The sequence below is a fragment of the Ranitomeya imitator genome, chromosome 2 (assembly GCF_032444005.1).
Source record: "Ranitomeya imitator isolate aRanImi1 chromosome 2, aRanImi1.pri, whole genome shotgun sequence".
NCBI classification, from domain to species: domain Eukaryota; kingdom Metazoa; phylum Chordata; class Amphibia; order Anura; family Dendrobatidae; genus Ranitomeya; species Ranitomeya imitator.
Window position 1 is genome coordinate 178683631 of NC_091283.1, and position 20653 is coordinate 178704283.

At 45.7% G+C, this 20653-nt stretch overlaps 1 protein-coding gene across 1 annotated transcript in view; it reads right to left on the reverse strand.

Moving 5' to 3' along the window:
* The window catches only part of CCDC187 (coiled-coil domain containing 187), a 135048-nt gene that overhangs the window by 52350 nt on the left and 62045 nt on the right, over positions 1–20653 (reverse strand). The window contains exon 13 of the mRNA XM_069754538.1: positions 13782–13894. Within this exon, the coding sequence (XP_069610639.1) occupies positions 13782–13894 (113 nt within the window). The remainder of the gene's footprint in view (positions 1–13781; positions 13895–20653) is intronic.

Below are 20653 nucleotides of genomic sequence, written 5' to 3' on the forward strand. Positions count from 1 at the left end.
TCCGCAGGGGTCCAGAGGGCACATTTGACTTCTCAATTAAAGCTTCATGAGAGGAAACTCGCTGAATCTCCCTCTCTGGCCGCTTTGAAAGCGGTGGTCAGACTAAGGGAAAAATTAAAAGATCTGGTGGTGGCGGGGGCGGAGAAGCTGCTAACTTTCTCTAGACAGTAATTCTATGAAAGGGGCAATAAGGCACATACCCTCCTGGCACGCCAGCTGAAGGAACGCTCCACGGCTTCATGTCCTCAGGCCTTACGGGACGCTGCAGGGGTGACGCACTATCACCCTGATGCCATAGCTGACATTTTTTATAATTTCTACAAAAAACTGTACAATCTCGGTCCCCCATCGGCTGATGGTTCCCAGGGTTCAGGGGCTATTGGAGACTATCTTGCTACCTTAGATCTCCCCTCACTACCTATTGAGGCGATTGAATCTTTAAATAGCGCAGTATCCCCCGAAGAGGTAGAGGAGGTTTTGGAGTCCCTACCCATGGGAAAATCACCTGGCCCTGATGGTCTGACGTATTTTTACTATAAGACATTCGCCAAAACACTTCTTCCTCACATGACCTCGGTATTTAACTCCTTCTTGCAAGGCGACCCAATCCCATCCACAATGCTACATTCCCACCTCATCCTCCTTCCAAAGCCGCCTAGGGACCCCTTGGACTGTGCAAACTATAGGCCAATAGCCCTTTTGAATTCGGATTTGAAGGTGTTCACCAAGCTGCTGGCCTCCAGACTTAATAAATGGCTACCCTCGATTATTCATAAAGACCAAGTGGGCTTTATTCCATGCCGTCAGGGGGGTGATAACACTTGGAGGGTTGTCGACTTGGTGGACATCTCGAACCGAAAGAAATTGCAAACATTAGTACTGAGCCTCGACGCCGAGAAGGCTTTCGATCGCGTCTCCTGGCCATTCCTTTTTAGTACGATGCGGGTCTTTGGCATTTCTAGGGGATTTTTGTCCGCGCTGAGATCCCTATATAACCACCCTACAGCGGCCATAAAACTTCCTCTCTGTACATCTAAACCATTCACTATATCGAATGGCACCAGGCAGGGGTGCCCTTTGTCGCCTCTTCTGTTTGCCCTTTGCATAGAGCCCCTGGCAGCGTCCATACGACGGGACCCCAATATCTCTGGGGTGATGGTTGGGAGTAAATCTTTTAAGATCGCACTATTTGCGGATGATGTTCTATTGACGCTTACTAATCTCCACGTGTCCCTTCCGAACCTCATGAGGGCTTTGAGGAGATACGGGGACCTATCTGGATATAAAATCAATTCCAGCAAAATGGAGGCTATGCCGCTGAACATCCCCCCTGAGGTATGGGACCATTTACGCCTGAATTTTAAATTCAGGTGGAAACAGGATGCTGTGAAATATTTGGGGGTGAATATTACGTCCTCATACGAGACCCTCTACAAACTAAATTTCCCCTCCCTCTTTAAAGAATCAAAAGCCCGCCTAACTAAATGGCAATCACTTCCTCTCTCGTGGATGGGTCGGATAGCGGCGGTAAAAATGAGTCTTTTATCCAGATTGATCTACGCCTTTGAGACCCTCCCAGTTGGAGTTCCGGTCTCGGAACTGAAGTCCCTTCAGGCGGCTATTATTAGGTTCATATGGCAACAAAAGCGCCATAGAGTGGCTAAGGAGGTTCTCACAGCTCATAAGACCAGGGGAGGGCTTTCTGTGCCAAATATTCTTAAATACTACTGGGCTACACACCTGAGGAGAATCCCCTGCTGGACGTCCCTATGGGCCTACAGCAGGTGGAATGAAATAGAGAAATTATGGCTTGCCCCAATACACCCTAACTCTCTTTTATGGTCGCCAGCACAATGTAAGTCCTTTCCACCCCTTCTAGGCCCCATGCAGTCCACTCGTGACATTTGGAACACCTGCACACGGAGATTCGCCCTCATGTCACCTTGCTCCCCCCTAGTGTCCTTCATCTATCATCCACAGCTCCCAGGCAGTTTAGAATCTCCTATGGTTCACCCTTGGATTAAAGCAGGCCTATTTAGATTTGCGGACATTATAGACGGGGAGACCATGGAGATTCACTCCTTTGATTATCTTAAGCAACATTTCTCGATTTCCAACAGGGAATTCTTTCAATACCTACAAATTAGAGATTTTGCTAACTCCCTATATGGTAAAGCGGGAGCTTCTATCCCCACGGATTTCGAGAAAATTTGCAGGAGAGGTGTGAACACCAGGGGTCTGATTTCAGAAATTTACAACATTTTATCGGATCCACAGGATGGGTCTGGTGAATCTTTTCTATATATGCGCAAGTGGGAGGCCGCCTTGGAGCGGCGTATTTCTCCCCGAGAGTGGTCTGTCATTTGGAGGAATGCCGCAAAATCATCAGTGTGTACTCTCTATAGAGAAAATATCTATAAGATACTAATGCACTGGTATCACACTCCAGAGTTTCTGCATGGACTGAATCCCTCTATCCCTCCCTCCTGTTGGAGATGTGGGGGAAGCACTGGGTCTCTTGTCCACATATTTTGGTCATGCTCAAAAATTGTGCCCTTTTGGGGTCAGGTTAAGTCCCTCATAGATAAGGTATTGCATGCAGACATAGAACTAAACCCGCTAGTGCTTCTCCTGGGTCACGGGGCGCCGGGTATGGGCAAACTTTCCAATAGATTATTGCAACATATCCTTACGGCGGCCAGATGCCTGATTGCGCGTCTTTGGAGACAGCCGAGTCCCCCTTCGCTTCAGATCCTCCTTGGACGGATCATGGATGTCAGAAGGATGGAACACCTTACAGCCTTACTAAATGACTCGGTGGTGCGCTTCCAGGCTATATGGTCCCCGTGGGATTATTATGCAGCGGGATCCGACCTGTAGTGCGACTGAGTTCGGATTTGATTAATCGATTTAACTGAGGTTTTTCCCTTTTTTTTTTTTTTTTTTTCCCCCCTCTCTCTTTCCTCCTTTCCCTCTACCCCTTATTGTCTTGTCTTTGTCATTTACGTCTTTGTAGAATTAAGGTCATTGATGGCCTTATATCGTCTATATTGTTTATATCGTTTACTGTTCATGCATTCTATACAGAAACTAAATGCTTGTAAGACCCTGTTTTGTTCTAAAATGTTTAATAAAATAAAAATTTTATGGTTAAAAAAAAAAAAATGCCTACAGCCCTAATTTATTATGTTAGGCCATCGAAGCCTGTCTGCGGTCCCTCCTTCCACTAGGCCTCCACTGACCTGTCTACTGCTGCCCGTGTTCCCCTGGAACCAATTTTAAAGTGCCTACAGCCCTAATTTATTATGTTAGGCCTTTGAAGCCTGTCTGCGGTCCCTCCTTCCACTAGGCCTCCACTGACCAGTCTACTGCTGCCCGTGTACCCCTGGAACCAATGTTAAAATGCCTACAGCCCTAATTTATTATGTTAGGCCTTCGAAGCCTGTCTGCGGTCCCTCCTTCCACTAGGCCTCCACTGACCTGTCTACTGCTGCCCGTGTTCCCCTGGAACCAATTTTAAAGTGCCTACAGCCAAATTTTATTATGTTAGGCCTTCGAAGCCTGTCTGTGGTCCCTCCTTCCACTAGGCCTCCACTGACCTGTCTACTGCTGCCCGAGTTCCCCTGGAACCAATTTTAAAGTGCCTACAGCCCTAATTTATTATGTTAGGCCTTCGAAGCCTGTCTGCGGTCCCTCATTCCACTAGGCCTCCACTGACCAGTCTACTGCTCCCCGTGTATCCCTGGAACCAATGTTAAAGTGCCCACAGCCCTAATTTATTATGTTAGGCCTTCGAAGCCTGTCTGCGGTCCCTCCTTCCACTAGGCCTCCACTGACCAGTCTACTGCTGCCCGTGTATCCCTGGAACCAATGTAAAAGTGCCCACAGCCCTAATTTATTATGTTAGGCCTTCAAAGCCTGTCTGCGGTCCCTCCTTCCACTAGGCCTCCACTGACCAGTCTACTGCTGCCCGTGTATCCCTGGAACCAATGTAAAAGTGCCCACAGCCCTAATTTATTATGTTAGGCCTTCGAAGCCTGTCTGCGGTCCCTCCTTCCAATAGTTCTCCACTGACCAGACCAATGCTGGCCGTGTACCCCTGGAACCCAGCTGAAAGTGCATGGAGCCTCCTTTTTTTCTTTGTTTTATATTTAGAAAGCCCAAATGAACTACGATGTACCACGGTTCAAGCTACCCAGTCGACATTTCTTTTGCGAGAAAAGCCATCCCAGCCCTCCACCGGCATGAAAAAGTCTGCATTGTCATAGCACTCAGGCAATCAAACAGTAGAAAGGTGCACATGACAAGAGACGCATGGACCAGTAGGCATGTCCACAAAAAGTTACGTGTCCATTACGGCGCACTGGGTTAATGTGTTGGATGCATGGTCCACAGGGGACAGCCTACAAAGTCTGTCTGCAGTCCTTAATTCAAATTGTCCTCCGCTGACCACACCACTGCTGCACGTGTACCCCTGGAACCAATTTTAAAGTGCCTACAACCTAATTTTGTTATGTTAGGCCTACTACGCCTGTCTGCGGTCCCTCCTTCCAATACTCGTCCACTGACCACACCACTGCTGCCCGTGGACCCCTGGAACCTATTTTTAATTGCATAGAGCATCCTTTTTTTAATAGTAGGCGTACAAAGTCTGTCTGCGGTCCACTATTGAAATTGTCCTCCACTGACCAGAGCAATGCTGCCTGTGTACCCCTGTAACCTTTTTTAAACTGCAGTGAGCCACATTTTTGGTTTAAGGCCTACTACCTGTGTCTGTCTGCGCCACTCAATACAGCTGTCCTCCTTTGAAAAAAGCAGAGCGTCAATAGTCTTGTTTTCAGCCTCTAGGAATTTTAAAACTGCATTGGGGCTACTACTTTGGTAGGGCCTACTAACGGTGTCTGCCGCCCCAAGGTGTGCCCCAGGTTTCCTCTCCATTGCTTCGATCTTCCGACTCTCGTTTAGTAGTTGTAGAAAACTACACTGCATTAGGCCTACAAATTGGGTATGGGGTGTAGAGAGACGGTGTGTTACACTCCAAGGTGTTCCCCAGGTTTCCTCTCCATTGCTTGGGTCTTCCGACTCTCGTTTAGTAGTTGTAAAAAACTACACTGCATTAGGCCTACAAATTGGGTACGGGTGTAGAGAGACGGTGTGTTACACTCCAAGGTGTTCCCCAGGTTTCGTCCACATTGCTTCGATCTTCCTACTTTCGTTTAGTAGTTGTTGAAAACTACACTGCATTAGGCCTACAAACTGGGTATGGGGTGTAGAGAGACCGTGTGTTACACTCCAAGGTGTTCCCCAGGTTTCGTCCACATTGCTTCGATCTTCCTACTCTCGTTTAGTAGTTGTTGAAAACTACACTGCATTAGGCCTACAAATTGGGTATGGGGTGTAGAGAGACGGTGTGTTACACTCCAAGGTGTTCCCCAGGTTTCATCCACATTGTTTCGATCTTCCTACTCTCGTTTAGTAGTTGTTGAAAACTACACTGCATTAGGCCTACAAATTGGGTATGTGGTGTAGAGACGGTGTGTTCCACTCCAAGGTGTTCCCCAGGTTTCCTCTCCATTGCTTCGATCTTCGACTCTCGTTTAGTAGTTGTTGAAAACTACACTGCATTAGGCCTACAAATTGGGTATGGGGTGTAGAGACGGTGTCTTCCGCTCCAAGGTGTTCTCCAGGTTTCCTCTCCATTGCTTCAATCTTAAAGCTCTTCTTTAGTAGTTGTTGAAAACAACACTGCATTCGGCCTACAAGTTGGGTCTGGGTTGTAGAGACGGTGTCTTCCACTCCAAGGTGTTCTCCAGGTTTCCTCTCTATTGCTTCAATCTTCATGTCCCTCTTAAGTAGTTGTTGAAACAACACTACATTAGGCCTACAAGTTGGGTCTGGGTCGTAGAGACGGTGTCTGCCGCTCCAAGGTGTTCTCCAGGTTGCCACATAATCGAAGCTGCATAGAGCCTATTTTGTAATTTTACGCCTACAAAGTCTTTCTGCGGTCCCTCCTTCCAATTGTCCTCCACTGAGCACAAGAATGCAGAACGTGTACCCATGTAACCTTTTTTAAACCAGCGTCGAGCCAACTTTGTGGTTTAAGGCCTACTTGTAGTGTCTGGCTGCGCCACTCAATACAGCTGTCCTCTTTACAAAAAATGACCTACAATTATCTGGTTTTCAGCCTATCGGAATTTTAAAACTGCAGTGGGCCTACTAGTTGGGTTGGGGCCTTCTATCTGTGTCTGCCGCTCCTTGCTGTTCTCCTACAGTGAACAAAGCTGTGCCGCCTGTTTACTACTCTTGCCAATTTTGAACTGCATTTAGACTACTTACAGATTTGGGCCTACTCTCTGTGTCAGCCTCTCATTCCAGTTGTCCTCCACTGAACAAAACAATGCCCCCTGGTTAGTCCTGTTACCAATTTTGAACTGCATTTAGCCCACTTTATTCTTTGGGCCTATATCTGTGTTTCCTCCTCATCCTGCCCATTGCCCAGCCAGTAATAGATAAGTCTGCTGGTACATTGACCCATAACGCAACATTCCCCGTGCACGCTACACTGCAAGATTGTGACCCTGCTGAAAGTCAGGTTCCCCTTCCCGCATACCATACCACCTTACACGGGGACAAAGAGGAAGGTGCAGATTCCTTCATCAGGTGGGGGGAGGAATACTCGTTGGCGACGTCACTGGCACAGGGCCCCTCATAGTACGCAAAAGTGTTGCTGCCGGTGGGAGGCGCCCCCACCGTGCAAACACACCGCTGTACTTTGAGGGGCCCTGTGCCAGTGCCAATGCCAATGAGTGGGCCCCCCCTGCTTGCTCAGGATCACAGCACTTGCAAAGTTGAAATACTTACCTCTCCCTGCTCCACTGCCGTGACGTGGTCCAGATTTACTGGGCCCACTAATTACTTGAACCAGCCCTACCCCCCACAACTTTAGCCAAATGACCCCCAATTTCAAATGCCTTCCAATTATTATAAGCTAAATTACGATTGACAAGCTTCTGTAACAAGAATGGATGTTTTTGCCATTAAAATGGGCAGTGTAGGTGTTTTCCTGGCCTCCACTCACTGCCGACTATGCTCCCCCATTGACTTGCATTGGGTTTCGTGTTTCGGTCGATACCCGACTTTTCGCGATAATCGGCCGATTCCACTCGACTCGACTTTTAAGATAGTCGGGTTTCGCGAAACACGGCTCGACTCTAAAAAGGTCAAGGTCGCTCAACCCTACCTGTATGTCATCTCCTCCTATATATAGTATATACCTGTATGTCATCTCCCCTGTATATAGTATATACCTGCTGTATGTCATCTCCTCCTCTATATACCGTATATACTCGAGTATAAGCCGACCCGAGTATAAGCCGACCCCCCTAATTTTGCCACAAAAAACTGGGAAAACTTATTGACTCGAGTATAAGCCTAGGGTGGAAATGCAGCAGCTACCGGTGAATTTCAAAAATAAAAATAGATCATTATTTCCCCATAGCTGTGCCATATAGTGCTCTGCACCGTTCATTATTTCCCCATAGCTGTGCCATATAGTGCTCTGCACCGTTCATATTTCCCCATAGCTGTGCCATATAGTGCTCTGCACCATTCATACTGCCCCATAGCTGTGCCATATAGTGCTCTGCACCGTTCATACTGCCCCATAGCTGTGCCATATAGTGCTCTGCACCGTTCATACTGCCCCATAGCTGTACCATATAGTGCTCTGCACCGTTCATACTGCCCCATAGCTGTACCATATAGTGCTCTGCACCATTCATACTGCCCCATAGCTGTGCCATATAGTGCTCTGCACTGTTCATACTGCCCCATAGCTCTGCCATATAGTGCTCTGCACCGTTCATACTACCCCATAGCTGTGCCATATAGTGCTCTGCACCGTTCATACTGCCCCATAGCTGTGCCATATAGTGCTCTGCACCGTTCATACTGCCCCATATCTGTGCCATATAGTGCTCTGCACCGTTCATACTGCCCCATAGCTTTGCCATATAGTGCTCTGCACCGTTGATACTACCCCATAGCTGTGCCCCATATAGTGCTCTGCACCGTTCATATTTCCCCATAGCTGTGCCATATAGTGCTCTGCACCGTTCATACTGCCCCATAGCTGTGCCATATATGCTCTGCACCGTTCATATTTCTCCATAGATGCTCCACATAAATCTGTGCCGCTGCTGCCGCTGCAATAAAAAAAAAAAGCCATACTCACCTCTCTTGCTTGCAGCTCCCAGCGTCCGGTCCCGGCATCTCTGCGCACTGACTGATCAGGCAGAGGGCGCCGCGCACACTGTATGCATCATCGCGCCCTCTGACCTGAACAGTCAGAGCGGAGCGACGCCGGGAAGATGGAGCGGCGTCCGGCGGCTGGAACGGGGACAGGTAAATATGACATACTCATCTGGTCCCGGCGTCCGGCTCCTTCCCCCGCACAGCTGTCTACGGTGCTGCAGCCTCTTCCTCTATCAGCGGTCACCGGCACCGCTGATTAGAGAAATGAATAGGCGGCTCCACCCCTATGGGAGGTGGAGCCGCTTATTCATTTCTCTAATGAGCGGTCCCACGTGACCGCTGAACAGTGGAAGAACTGCAGCACCGAAGACCGTGGGATGGCAGGGGGAGCGCCAGGATCGCTGGAAGCAGGTAAGTATGCTTCAGCGCCCTCTCCCCCTCACCCGCCGACCCTGCCACCCACCTTGTCTCGAGTATAAGCCGAGATGGGCACTTTCAGCCCAAAAATTTGGGCTGAAAATCTCGGCTTATACTCGAGTATATACGGTACCTATGTGTCATCTCCTCTTTTATATAGTATATACCTGTGTGTCATCTCCTCCTGTATATAGAATATACGTGTGTCATCTCCTCCTGTATATAGTATATACCTGTAAGTCATCTCCTCCTGTATATAGTATATACCTGTGTGTCATCTGCTCCTGCATATAGTATATACCTGTGTGTCATCTGCTCCTGTATATAGTATGTACCTGTATGTCATCTCCTCCTGTATATATATACTACACAAAAGATGATACCAAGGTCATTTGTTGATTATAGAAAAATACAAAAAACTTAATTGATAAAATATAGTGTATGGGGATACGAGAGATACATGCACATAATTGGTCACATCATGAAATGCAAAAAACAATTTGGCCATGCCAGGGCCTGGTACCATATACAGGGGATAGCAGTAATCACGTATTTATATAGTAAGTCACCCTCCCTTACACCGAAAACCTCCTAATAATGCCAGCCAGTACTACTCGGAGATACCAATATGACCACAGTCTTTTACTACCAATTGCCAGCTTTTGCTATCTCCTTCCAAAACCCGACATGATATTAGACATGGTTTACATACAGTAAACCATCTCATATCCCCATTTTTTTGCTTATTCCACACTACTAATGTTAGTAGTGTGTATGTGCAAAATCTGGGTGCTCTAGCTATTAAATTTAAGGGTTAAATGGCGCAATTTTCTCCGCCAGAGTAGTAAAGCCAGTGACTGTGGGCAGATATTAATAGCCTGGAGAGGGTCAACGGTTATTGCCCCCCCCTGGCTTAAAAACATCTGCCCCCAGCCACCCCAGAAAAGGCACATCTGGAAGATGTGCCTATTCTGGCACTTGGCCACTCTCTTCCCATTCCCGTGTAGTGGTGGGATATGGGGTAATGAAGGGTTAATGTCACCTTGCTATTGTAAGGTGACATTAAGCCAGATTAATAATGGAGAGGCGTCAATTATGACACCTATCCATTATTAATCCAATAGTCTGAAATGGTTAAAAAAAACACAAACACATTATTAAAAAGTCTTTTAATGAAATAAAAACACAGGTTGTTTGAATATTTTATTATTCTGGTAATCCACCTGAAGACCCTCGCTCTGTGACAAAGAAAAAATAATAAACCAACAGTATACATACCTTCCGAGGATCTGTCACGTCCCACGATGTAAATCCATCTGAAGGGGTTAATTTTTGTACAGCCAGGAGCTCTGCTAATACAGCGCTGCTCCAGACTGTAAAACCCCAGCGAATGAATGGAAACTAGGTCAATGACCTGTAGTTACCTTCATTCGCGGTGAGGCGCCCTCTGCTGGATGTCCTTTGAGCGTGGGAAAAAAAAATCAGAAAAGTTCCCAGGTTCGAGTTCATATGAGGACAACCAGCAGAGGGCGCCTCACCGCGAATGAAGGTAACTACAGGTCATTGACCTAGTTTCCATTAATTCGCTGGGGTTTTACAGTCTGGAGAACAGCTGCATTATAGCAGAGCTCCTGGCTGTAAAAAAAATTAACCCCTTCAGATGGATTTACATCGTGGGACGTGACAGATCCTCGGAAGGTATGTATATTGTTGGTTTATTATTTTTTCTTTGTCACAGAGCGAGGGTCTTCAGGTGGATTACCAGAATAATAAAATATTCAAACAACCTGTGTTTTTATTTCATTAAAATACTTTTTAATAATGTGTTTGTGTTTTTTTTAACCATTTCAGACTATTGGATTAATAATGGATAGGTGTCATAATTGACGCCTCTCCATTATTAATCTGGCTTAATGTCACCTTACAATAGCAAGGTGACATTAACCCTTCATTACCCCATATCCCACCGCTACACGGGAATGGGAAGAGAGTGGCCAAGTGCCAGAATAGGCGCATCTTCCAGATGTGCCTTTTCTGGGGTGGCTGGGGGCAGATGTTTTTAGCCAGGAAGGGGGGCCAATAACCGTTGACCCTCTCCAGGCTATTAATATCTGCCCTCAGTCACTGGCTTTACTACTCTGGCGGAGAAAAATGTGCGGGAGCCCACGCCAATTTTTTTCCGCCATTTAACCCTTTAATTTAATAGCTAGAACGCCCAAATTTTGCACACACACTACTAACATTAGTAGTGTGGATTATGCAAAAAAAAAAAATGGGAATATGACATGGTTTACTGTATGTAAACCATGTCTCATATCATGTCGGGTTTTGGAAGGAGATAGCAAAAGCCGGCAATTGAATTACCGGCTTTTAAGCTATCTAGCGCTGTATGACATATTAATATATATACATATATGTGTCTCACTGACATATATATATATATATATATATATATATATACCTATTCTATGTGTACACATTTATTCTACCTATTCTATTGTAAGCGGTCAGTGTGATTTTACTGTACACCACACTGAATTGCCAGCTTTTCTCTCTAACACCGCTGCGTATTTCTCGCAAGTCACACTGCTGGTCCGTGTGTAATCCGTATTTTTCTGGCTTCCATAGACTTTCATTGGCGATTTGTTTGCGCAATACGGTGACAAACGCAGCATGCTGCGATTTTCTACGGCCGTAGAAAGCCGTATAATACGGATCAGTAAAATACGGCAGATAAGAGCTGGGGCATAGAGAATAATTGGGCCGTGTGTAATGCGTGTTTTACGGACGCATTTTATGCGCTCATACATCCGTAAAACTCGCTAGTGTGACGCCGGCCATACACATAACAGACAGGTCATGTGACTGACAGCTGCCGTATTTCCTATATGGTACAGTTGTTGCTCTTGTAGTTTGTCTGCTTATTAATCAGATTTTTATTTTTGAAGGATAATACCAGACTTGTGTGTGTTTTAGGGCGAGTTTCATGTGTCAAGTTGTGTGTGTTGAGTTGCATGTGGCAACACGCATGTAGCGACTTTTGTGAGATGAGTTTTGTGTGGCGACATGCGTGTAGCAAGTGTTTGTGTCGAGTTGCATGTGACAGGTTAGTGTAGCAAGTTGTGTGCAGCAAGTTTTGCGCATGGCGAGTTTTGTGCGTGGCGAGTTTTATGTGTGGTGCGGTTTGAGTATGTGCAAGTTTTGTGTGAGGCAACTTTTGCATGTGTTGCAACTTTTGTGCATGTGGCAATTTTTCCACGTGTGCAAGTTTTGCGTGTGGCGAGTTTTCCATGAGGTGAGTTTTGTACGTGTGGCGGGTTTTGTGTGAGCCTAGTTTTGCATGTGGCGAGTTTTGAGCGGCGACTTTTGTGTTTCAACTTTTATGTGGCGAGGTTGGTGTATTTGTGGTGAAATGTGTGCTGAGGGTTATATGTGTTCAAGCACGTGGTAGTGTGTGGCGCATTTTGTGTGTGTGTTCATATCCCCGTGTGTGGTGAGTATCCCATGTCGGGGCCTCACCTTAGCAACTGTACGGTATATACTCTTTGGCGCCATCGCTCTCATTCTTTAAGTCCCCCTTGTTCACATCTGGCAGCTGTCAATTTGCCTCCAACACTTTTCCTTTCACTTTTTCCCCATTATGTAGATAGGGGAAAAATTGTTTGGTGAATTGGAAAGCGCGGGGTTAAAATTTCACCTCACAACATAGCCTATGACGCTCTCGGGGTCCAGACGTGTGACTGTGCAAAATTTTGTGGCTGTAGATGCGACGGTTCAGATGCCAATCCCGGACATACACACATACACACACACACATACACACATTCAGCTTTATATATTAGATATAAGCAAACAGCGCCACCCTGTGAAATAGCCTGAGTGTGGTATTGTAGGTCTGCAGCATTGCTGAGATAAATATGGCTAAGTTGCAATACCAAAAAAAGCCTAGAGTAGCGCTGTGTCTGGAAAAAAAAATGCAGACCATTTTTTAGTAACAGGTCCCCATGAAGTCAGCCAATTCAGAAATGTGACCTCTTACATAAGCTGCTACCATCTGTCGTACATCTGGAATTAAATTATTTTTTGGAGATTCTCAAGACTGGTGGGTGACAACATGAGGGGCTGAGTGTATTAAAGAAAACTGATATGAAATGACTGATAACAGAGAACAGTAGCTTTTATTTTCCGCATATCAAATGCAGAGCTGGTTAAAGTTGCCCCACAGCTATTCCTTTCTTGCCCTCCTCCCAACATACACATCTATGCTCAGATTTTTGCTTTTCTGAAAACAAAAAGACGATGAAATTTAACATGCCTGTTATTTCTTTATCTTGACATCTCCCATCGGAGAAAGTTGGGAGGTCCTATACTCACGAGATAGTCAGCTAGTCCTGCTATGTGGCCAGTTTTGCTCTAACATACAGGGTGAAGAGCACTGGGCTAGGTGTCACTTATCCCAGTAAAGACTTCAAGGAGTTAATATTTTACATGAAATCGCTAATAACAGGGAATAGTAGATGTACATCTTCTATAAACTCCAGTATTGTTACTTTCTGCCAATTGCAAAGCACCATTTTTACCTTCTGCCAGTTGTAAAGCGTCACTTATCCCAGTAAAGACTTCAAGGAGTTAATATTTTACATGAAATCGCTAATAACAGGGAATAGTAGATGTACATCTTCTATAAACTCCAGTATTGTTACTTTCTGCCAATTGCAAAGCACCATTTTTACCTTCTGCCAGTTGTAAAGCACCATCTTTACCTTCTGCCAGTTATAAAGCACCATATTTTCCTTCTGCCAGTTGTAAAGCACCATCTTTACCTTCTGCCAGTTGTAAAGCACCATCTTTACCTTTTGCCAGTTGTAAAGCACCATCTTTAACGTCTGCCAGTTGTAAAGCACCATCTTTATCTTCCGCCACTTCTAAAGCACCATCCTTACCATCTGCTACTTGTAAAGTACCATCCATACTTTCCACCATTTGTAAAGCACCATCTTTACCTTCTGCCAGTTGTAAAGCACCATCTTTACCTTTTTGCCAACTATAAAGTACCCCAGGCCCAAAATGGCACCACAGCGCTACCACAGAAAAAAAAAAAAGTAATTTACCGCTGTATGGAGGTGATGCAGCTTTCCCAGGTGATGGCGTTTTTCTCCTGGGTGGTGACAATGAGGTTTCCCTCAGGAGTTTAGGGCTGCTTACTTCTGATGCTCTAGGAGGGCTGGAAGGAATCAAATAAATACAATGAAATATAGATCACCCTATAAAATCTGATATCATGCTGCTCACAATCATCAGGCCTGGCAGGGCCAGCACAGTAAGGTAAAAACTGTTTAAAAAGCTGATAAAAAAAATAAAAACACACTAAAATGTAAGAGGGGGAAGAGGGGATACAGCTGCAGCTTTCCCTCCCTCAGTGTTTCGCTGACATAGCAAAGTATGGAGACATCCGAAAGGCTCAGAGGTCATGGCACGGATCTTACGTCAATCAGGAATGCCCTGAAGACCTCCAATAAATGCCCACTTTAGTGTGTATTTACACAAGCATGGTACATACATGTAGGCATAAAGCGCACAAGAGACGTAGCTGCGTCCGGTCACCGGAGGTGGACAACCAGCGGCCACTACTGTGTAATAAATCTTAGTGACAGATCTGGGTGCAATCATATTTATACCAAGATCAGGGCAAAACAATTACTTTATATTAATCTTTGCCGTGGCACAGGTTAAATCACTCTAATCCTCAAGAGGAAAGGAGATCAGAGGAGATTTCACCATGTACTTATATTATTCAAATAATCAATTTATGCTGCAGCCCCCACAACCGACAACCATATGTCTGGATCCGGGCAGAACAAGTCCCTGACTGGGGAAAATAGAAATTTTTTCACTTTTTAAAGCAAGAAAAATATGTTAATCAATACAACAGCGTCCTGCAGTAATACGGGCACTTCCCAAACCATTGTGTGACACCTCTGCGTATGGTACTGGAAGTTGGTGTGGATTTTCAGTGTAGAATTTTCACTATAAAGCTGCAACAATTCCACTATGTGAATTCACACATGCATATGTCTTGGCTTTTTACCTATTTTGTTATATTACAACCTGTGTTTAAATATTTTTGTAATCTGATTTGTGTGTGATGCATCAGCACCAAATAGTCTAAGTTAGTGAAGTGAGAAAAATATCGGCATAAATTAAATTTATGGGATCAAATAACTAAAAATTTGCAAGTGCGTATGTATTCACCCCTTTTGCTATGAAGCTCCTAAAAATTTCTGGGGCAAGCAATTCCCTTCATAAATCCGATACTTAGTGACAGGACGTCCCCCTGTGTGCAATCTAAGTGTCACATACTGTATGTCAGTATATGCCCTTTACCTTATCTGAAAGGCCACAGAGGCTGCAACACAATTAACAAGAGGCTTCACTAACCAAACAACACCATGAAGACCAAGGAGATCTCCAAACAACATGAAGAACAAGGACATCTCTAAACACCATGAAGACCAAGGAGATCTCCAAACAACACCATGAAGACCAAGGAGATCTCCAAACACAATGAAGAACAAGGACATCTCCAAACACCATGAAGACCAAGGAGATCTCCAAACAACACCATGAAGACCAAGGAGATCTCCAAACACCATGACGAACAAGGACATCTCCAAACACCATGAAGACCAAGGAGATCTCCAAACAACAACGTGAAGACCAAGGGAATCTCCAAACAAAACCATGAAGACCAAGGACATCTCCAAACAACACCATGAAGACCAAGGAGCTCTCCAAATAACACCATGAAGACCAAGGAGATCTCCAAACACCATGAAGACCAAGGAGATCTCAAAACAAGTCAAAGTTGTTGAGAAGAACAAGTCAGGGATGGGTTATAAAAAAATATCCCAATCTCTGATGACCCCCGGACACAATCACATCTATTATCATCAAATGTAAAGAATATGGTACCATAACAAACCTGCCAAGAGAGGGCCGCCACCAAGACTCTCAGCGCAGACAAGAGGGAATTAATCAGAGAGGCAACACAGAGACCAAAGGTAACCCTGAAGGAGCTGTAGAGATCCCAAGCAGAGACTGGAGTATCTGTCCATACGACAACAAGAAGCCATGCACTACATAGAGGTTACCTTTATGGAAGAGTGGGCAGAAAAAAGCCTTTACTTACAAAAATTATAAGGCTCGTGTTGAGTTTGCCAAAAGACACGTGGGAGACTCCCCCAATGTATGGAGGAAGGTGCTGTGGGCAGATGAGACCAAAATGTAACTCTTTGGCCTCCAAGGTAAACACTATGTCTGGCGCCAAACTGACAGCTCATCACAACAAGAACACCATCCCCACAGTGAAACATGTGGGTGGCAGCATCATGCTGTAGGGATGTTTTTCGGGAGAGGAGACAGGTAAAATGAGGAGAATGGATGGTACGAAATATAGGGGTAATATTTGAGAGTGGGACGGAGGCTAACCTTCTAACTAGACAATGATCAAAAGCATACTGCTAAAGTAACATTCAAGTAGTTTAAGGGAAAACGTGAAAATGTTTTAGAGTGGCCTAGTCAAAGCCCAGACCTTCATCCAATGGAGAATCTATGGTCAGACTTGAAGATGGCCGTTCACCAGAGGAAACCATCTGACTTGAAGGACCTTGAGCAGTTTTACCATGAGGAATGGGCAAGAATCCCAGTGGAAAGATGTGCAAAGCTCACAGAGACTTATCCAAAGCGACTTGCAGATGTAATTGCTGCAAAAGGAGGCTCTACAAAGTACTGACTTTAGGGGGGTGAATAGTTATGCATAGTGAAGTTTTTGGTTAATTTTTTGTTTGCGTCACAATAAAAAGAAAACCAAATGTTCACAGCTGTAGGCATATTCTCTACATGAACTGATGGAAACCCTAAAAAAGAACAGCGAAATTCCAGGTTGATAGGTAGCAAAACACAACAAATGCGAAGGAGGGGTTAATACTTTTGCAAGCCACTGAATTCCAATTTTGATTCTTCCAAACATTTATTCATGCTTGTAATTTTAATTTGTGCTTAACATATACTACAAAAAACTGATATATACATAAGTATACACACATACATATACAGGTGCTTCTCACTAAATTAGAATATCAACAAAAAGTTAATTTATTTCAGTTCTTCAATACAAAAAGTGAAACTCATATTATATAGAGTTATTACAAACAGAGTGATCCATTTCACATGTTTTTTTCTGTTAATGTTGACGATTATGGCTTGCACCCAATGAAAACCCAAAACTCCTCGCCCCTCTGTATCAGTCTGTAATTGTTTGTTTGTTTACTGTAAGTGATATCTGTAATTTGTATGTAATCCCTTCTCATGTACAGCACCATGGAATCAATGGCACCAGTAGCGTAGCTACCGGGGGGGCAGAGGGTGCGGGCTCATTACCTTAATGAGCGGTGCCACGTGATCGCTCAGCACAGGAAGAGCAACTGGAAGCCGGCACCAACGAGATGCTGCGAGGGCGCGGAGGAGGGGGAGTAGGATGTTTTTTTTTTTTTTTAATAGGAAGCATGCATACAAGGACGGGAAGGGGGAGCCACACATACCAGGACAGCTATGGGGGGAGCCAAGCATACCAGGACAGCTATGGGGGGAGCCACGCATACCATGACAGCTATGGGGGGAGCCACGCATACCATGACAGCTATGGGGGGAGCCACGCATACCAGGACAGCTATGGGGGGAGCCACGCATACCAGGACAGCTATGGGGGGAGCCACGCATAGCAGGACAGCTATGGGGGGAGTGATGCATACCAGGACAGCTATGGAGGGAGCGTTGCATACCAGGACAGCGACAGGGGGAGCCACACTTACTAGGACAGCGACAGGGGGAGCCAAGCATACCAGGATAGGGAGGAGGGGACAATGCATACCCGGCTTATAATCGAGTCAATAAGCTTACCCAGTTTTCCGTGGCAAAATTAGCTGCCTTGGGTTATACTCGGGTCGACTTATACTCGAGTATATACGGTAATTAACATAAAACACCTGAAAGGCTTCCTAAGCGATTGAAAAAGTCCCTTAGTCCGTTTCAGTAGCTCCACAATCATGGGGAAGACTGCTGACTTGACAGATGTCCAGAAGGCAGTCAGTGACACACTCCACAAGGAGGGTAAGCCACAAAAGGTCATTGCTAAAGAAGCTGGCTGTTTACAGTGCTGTATTCGAGCATATTAATGGAAAGTTGAGTGGAAGGAAAAAGTGTAGTAGAAAAAGGTGCACAAGCAACCGGGATAACCGCAGCCTTGAAAGGATTATTAAGAAAAGGCCATTCAAAAATGTGGGGGAGATTCACAAGGAGTGGACTGCTGCTGGAGTAATTGCTTCAAGAGCCACCACACACAGACGTATCCAGGACATGGGCTACAAGTGTCACATTCCTTGTGTCAAGCCACTTATGGCCAATAGACAACGCCAGAAACGTCTTACCTGGGCCAAGGAGAAAAAGAACTGGACTGTTATCTGTGGTCCAAGGTGTTGTCACCACACAGCTGTCGGGTGACCAGTGACTTCTTCCCTGTCCCTAACACTAAGGGGCCCTAGCTCGCCCTGCTTCCTGGGATATTTCAGATGGCAAAGATGCCGGTGCCTCCGCCCTTGCCTTATCTCCTAAGTCATCCCTCAGTCTGAACTCTTTCCCCACCCAGGGAAGAGGGGCGCTACTGTGCACCGTAGTACACCAACCCGACAAATAAGGCAACATGAAGAGAAAGTCCAGCCATACAAAATATTCACTCAGATGTAACAGAGGAATGCACCGGGGCATGGAGGTAGGGGAATCAACCAAAATAGAGAAGGATAAGGAATTACCACACATACAAACCAAGCAACAGTCACTAATTCCTCCAACTCTCCTTCTCATACCAACTCCTCTCCCAATGTTAGCCATGCAGCAAATGCTAACTCTGACAAGGATTAGTAACAGAGCCCAGATTTTAAAGGGAAAAGGAGTGGCTAACTGAACACAGCTGTGAGCACAGGGATTTCCAACATGGCCGATTAACCCCTGTTCTGCCAGAAGAAATAAACACACTTAAAATGAAGGAGAAGTGCTTTTTCTCAGGGCCGGAGTAGGAGCAATCAGAGGCTGCGGTCTTCTGGCTCCACACTGTTGCGGTTACCCTGTGACAGTTGTTTTCAGATGAAAGCAAATGTTGCATTTCATTTGGAAATCAAGGTCCCAGAGTCTGGAGGAAGAGTGGAGAGGCTACAATCCAAGCTGCTGGAGGTCTAGTGTGAAGTGTCCACAATCAGTGATAATTGGGGAGCCATGTCATCTGCTGGGTCCACTGTGTTTTATCAAGACCAAAGTCAGCGCAGCCGTTTACCAGGAAATTTTAGAGGACTTCCCTCTGATGACAAGCTGTTTGGAGATGGAAATTTCATCCTCCAGCAGGACTTGGCCCCTGTCCACACTGCCAAAAGTACCAATACCTGGTTTACAAAAAACAGTATCACTGTGCTTGATTGGCAGCAAACTCGCCTGATCTTAACCCCATAGAGAATCTATGGAGTATTATCAAGATAACGATGAGACACCAGACCCAACAATACAGACGAGCTGAAGGCTGATATCAAAGCAACCTGGGCTTCCATAACACCTCAGCAGTGCCACAGGCTGATCGCCTCCATGCCACGCTGCATTGATGCAGTAATTAATGAAAAAGGAGCCCAGACCAACATTTCAGATTTTAAAATCATTTTTCAAGCTGGTGTTATAAAGTATTCTAATTTACTGAGAAAATGACTTTTGGGTTATCATTGGCTGTAAGCCATAATCATCAACATTAACCCTTCCCGACCTGTGACACAGCGTATGCGTCATGAAAGTCGGTGCCAATCCGACCTGTGACGCATATGCTGTGTCACAGAATAATCGCGTCCCTGCAGATTGGGTGAAAGGGTTAACTCCAATTTCACCCGATCTGCAGGGACAGGGGGAGTGGTACTTTAGCCCGGGGGGGTGGCTTTGCCCCCCCGTGGCTACGATCGCTCTGATTGGCTGTTGAAAGTGATGTTTCACTTTCACTTTCGATCAGAGCGATAGTAATATTTCACCAATAAAAATTGGTGAAATATTACAATCCAGCCATGGCCGATGCTGCAATAGCATCAGCGATGGCTGGAGATCGCGATCTGTCCACCCACCGCCACCGATCTCGTCCCATCCGTCCTCCGTCCGGTCATTGCCTGTCCTCCGCTCCCCTCCGTCCTCCTGTCCGCTCCCCCCGCAGTCCGATCTCCCGCCCCGCTGTCCGATACCCCCCATCATACTTACCGACCTCCCGTGTCCCTCCCGGTGTCCGTCCGTCTGCTCCATGGGCGTCGCCATCTTGCAAAATGGCGGGCGCATGCGCAGTGCGCCCGCCGAATCTGCCGGCCGGCAGATTTGTTACAAGTACATTTTGATCGCTGTGATATGTTCTATCACAGCGATCAAAATAAAAAAATAATAAATAAACCCCTCCCTCTATCACCCCCATAGGTAGGGACAAAAATAAAATAAAGAAAATATTTAGTTTTTTTCCACACTAGGGTTAGGGTTAGGGCTAGGGTTAGAGTTAGAGCTCGGGTTAGGGTTAGGACTAGGGTTAGGGCTAGAATTAGGGTTAGAACTAGGGTTAGGGTTAGAATTAGGCTGGGTTCACATTGCGTTACTGGCTGTCCGCTAACAGAATCTGTTACATAGCGCCACTAACGCAATGTAACGGATTCGTTAGCGCAGCCATTGACCGCAATGTATCGGGCATCTGCGCTAGCGAGATCGCTAAACGCAATCCCTTTTTGCACATTGCGTTAGTGCATTCCATTAGCGTATGCGCTAAACGGATTGCACTAATGCAATGTGAACCTAGCCTTAGGCTATGTGCACATGGTGCGGATTTGGCTGCGGATCCGCAGCAGATTCGCCATTGCGGATTCATAGC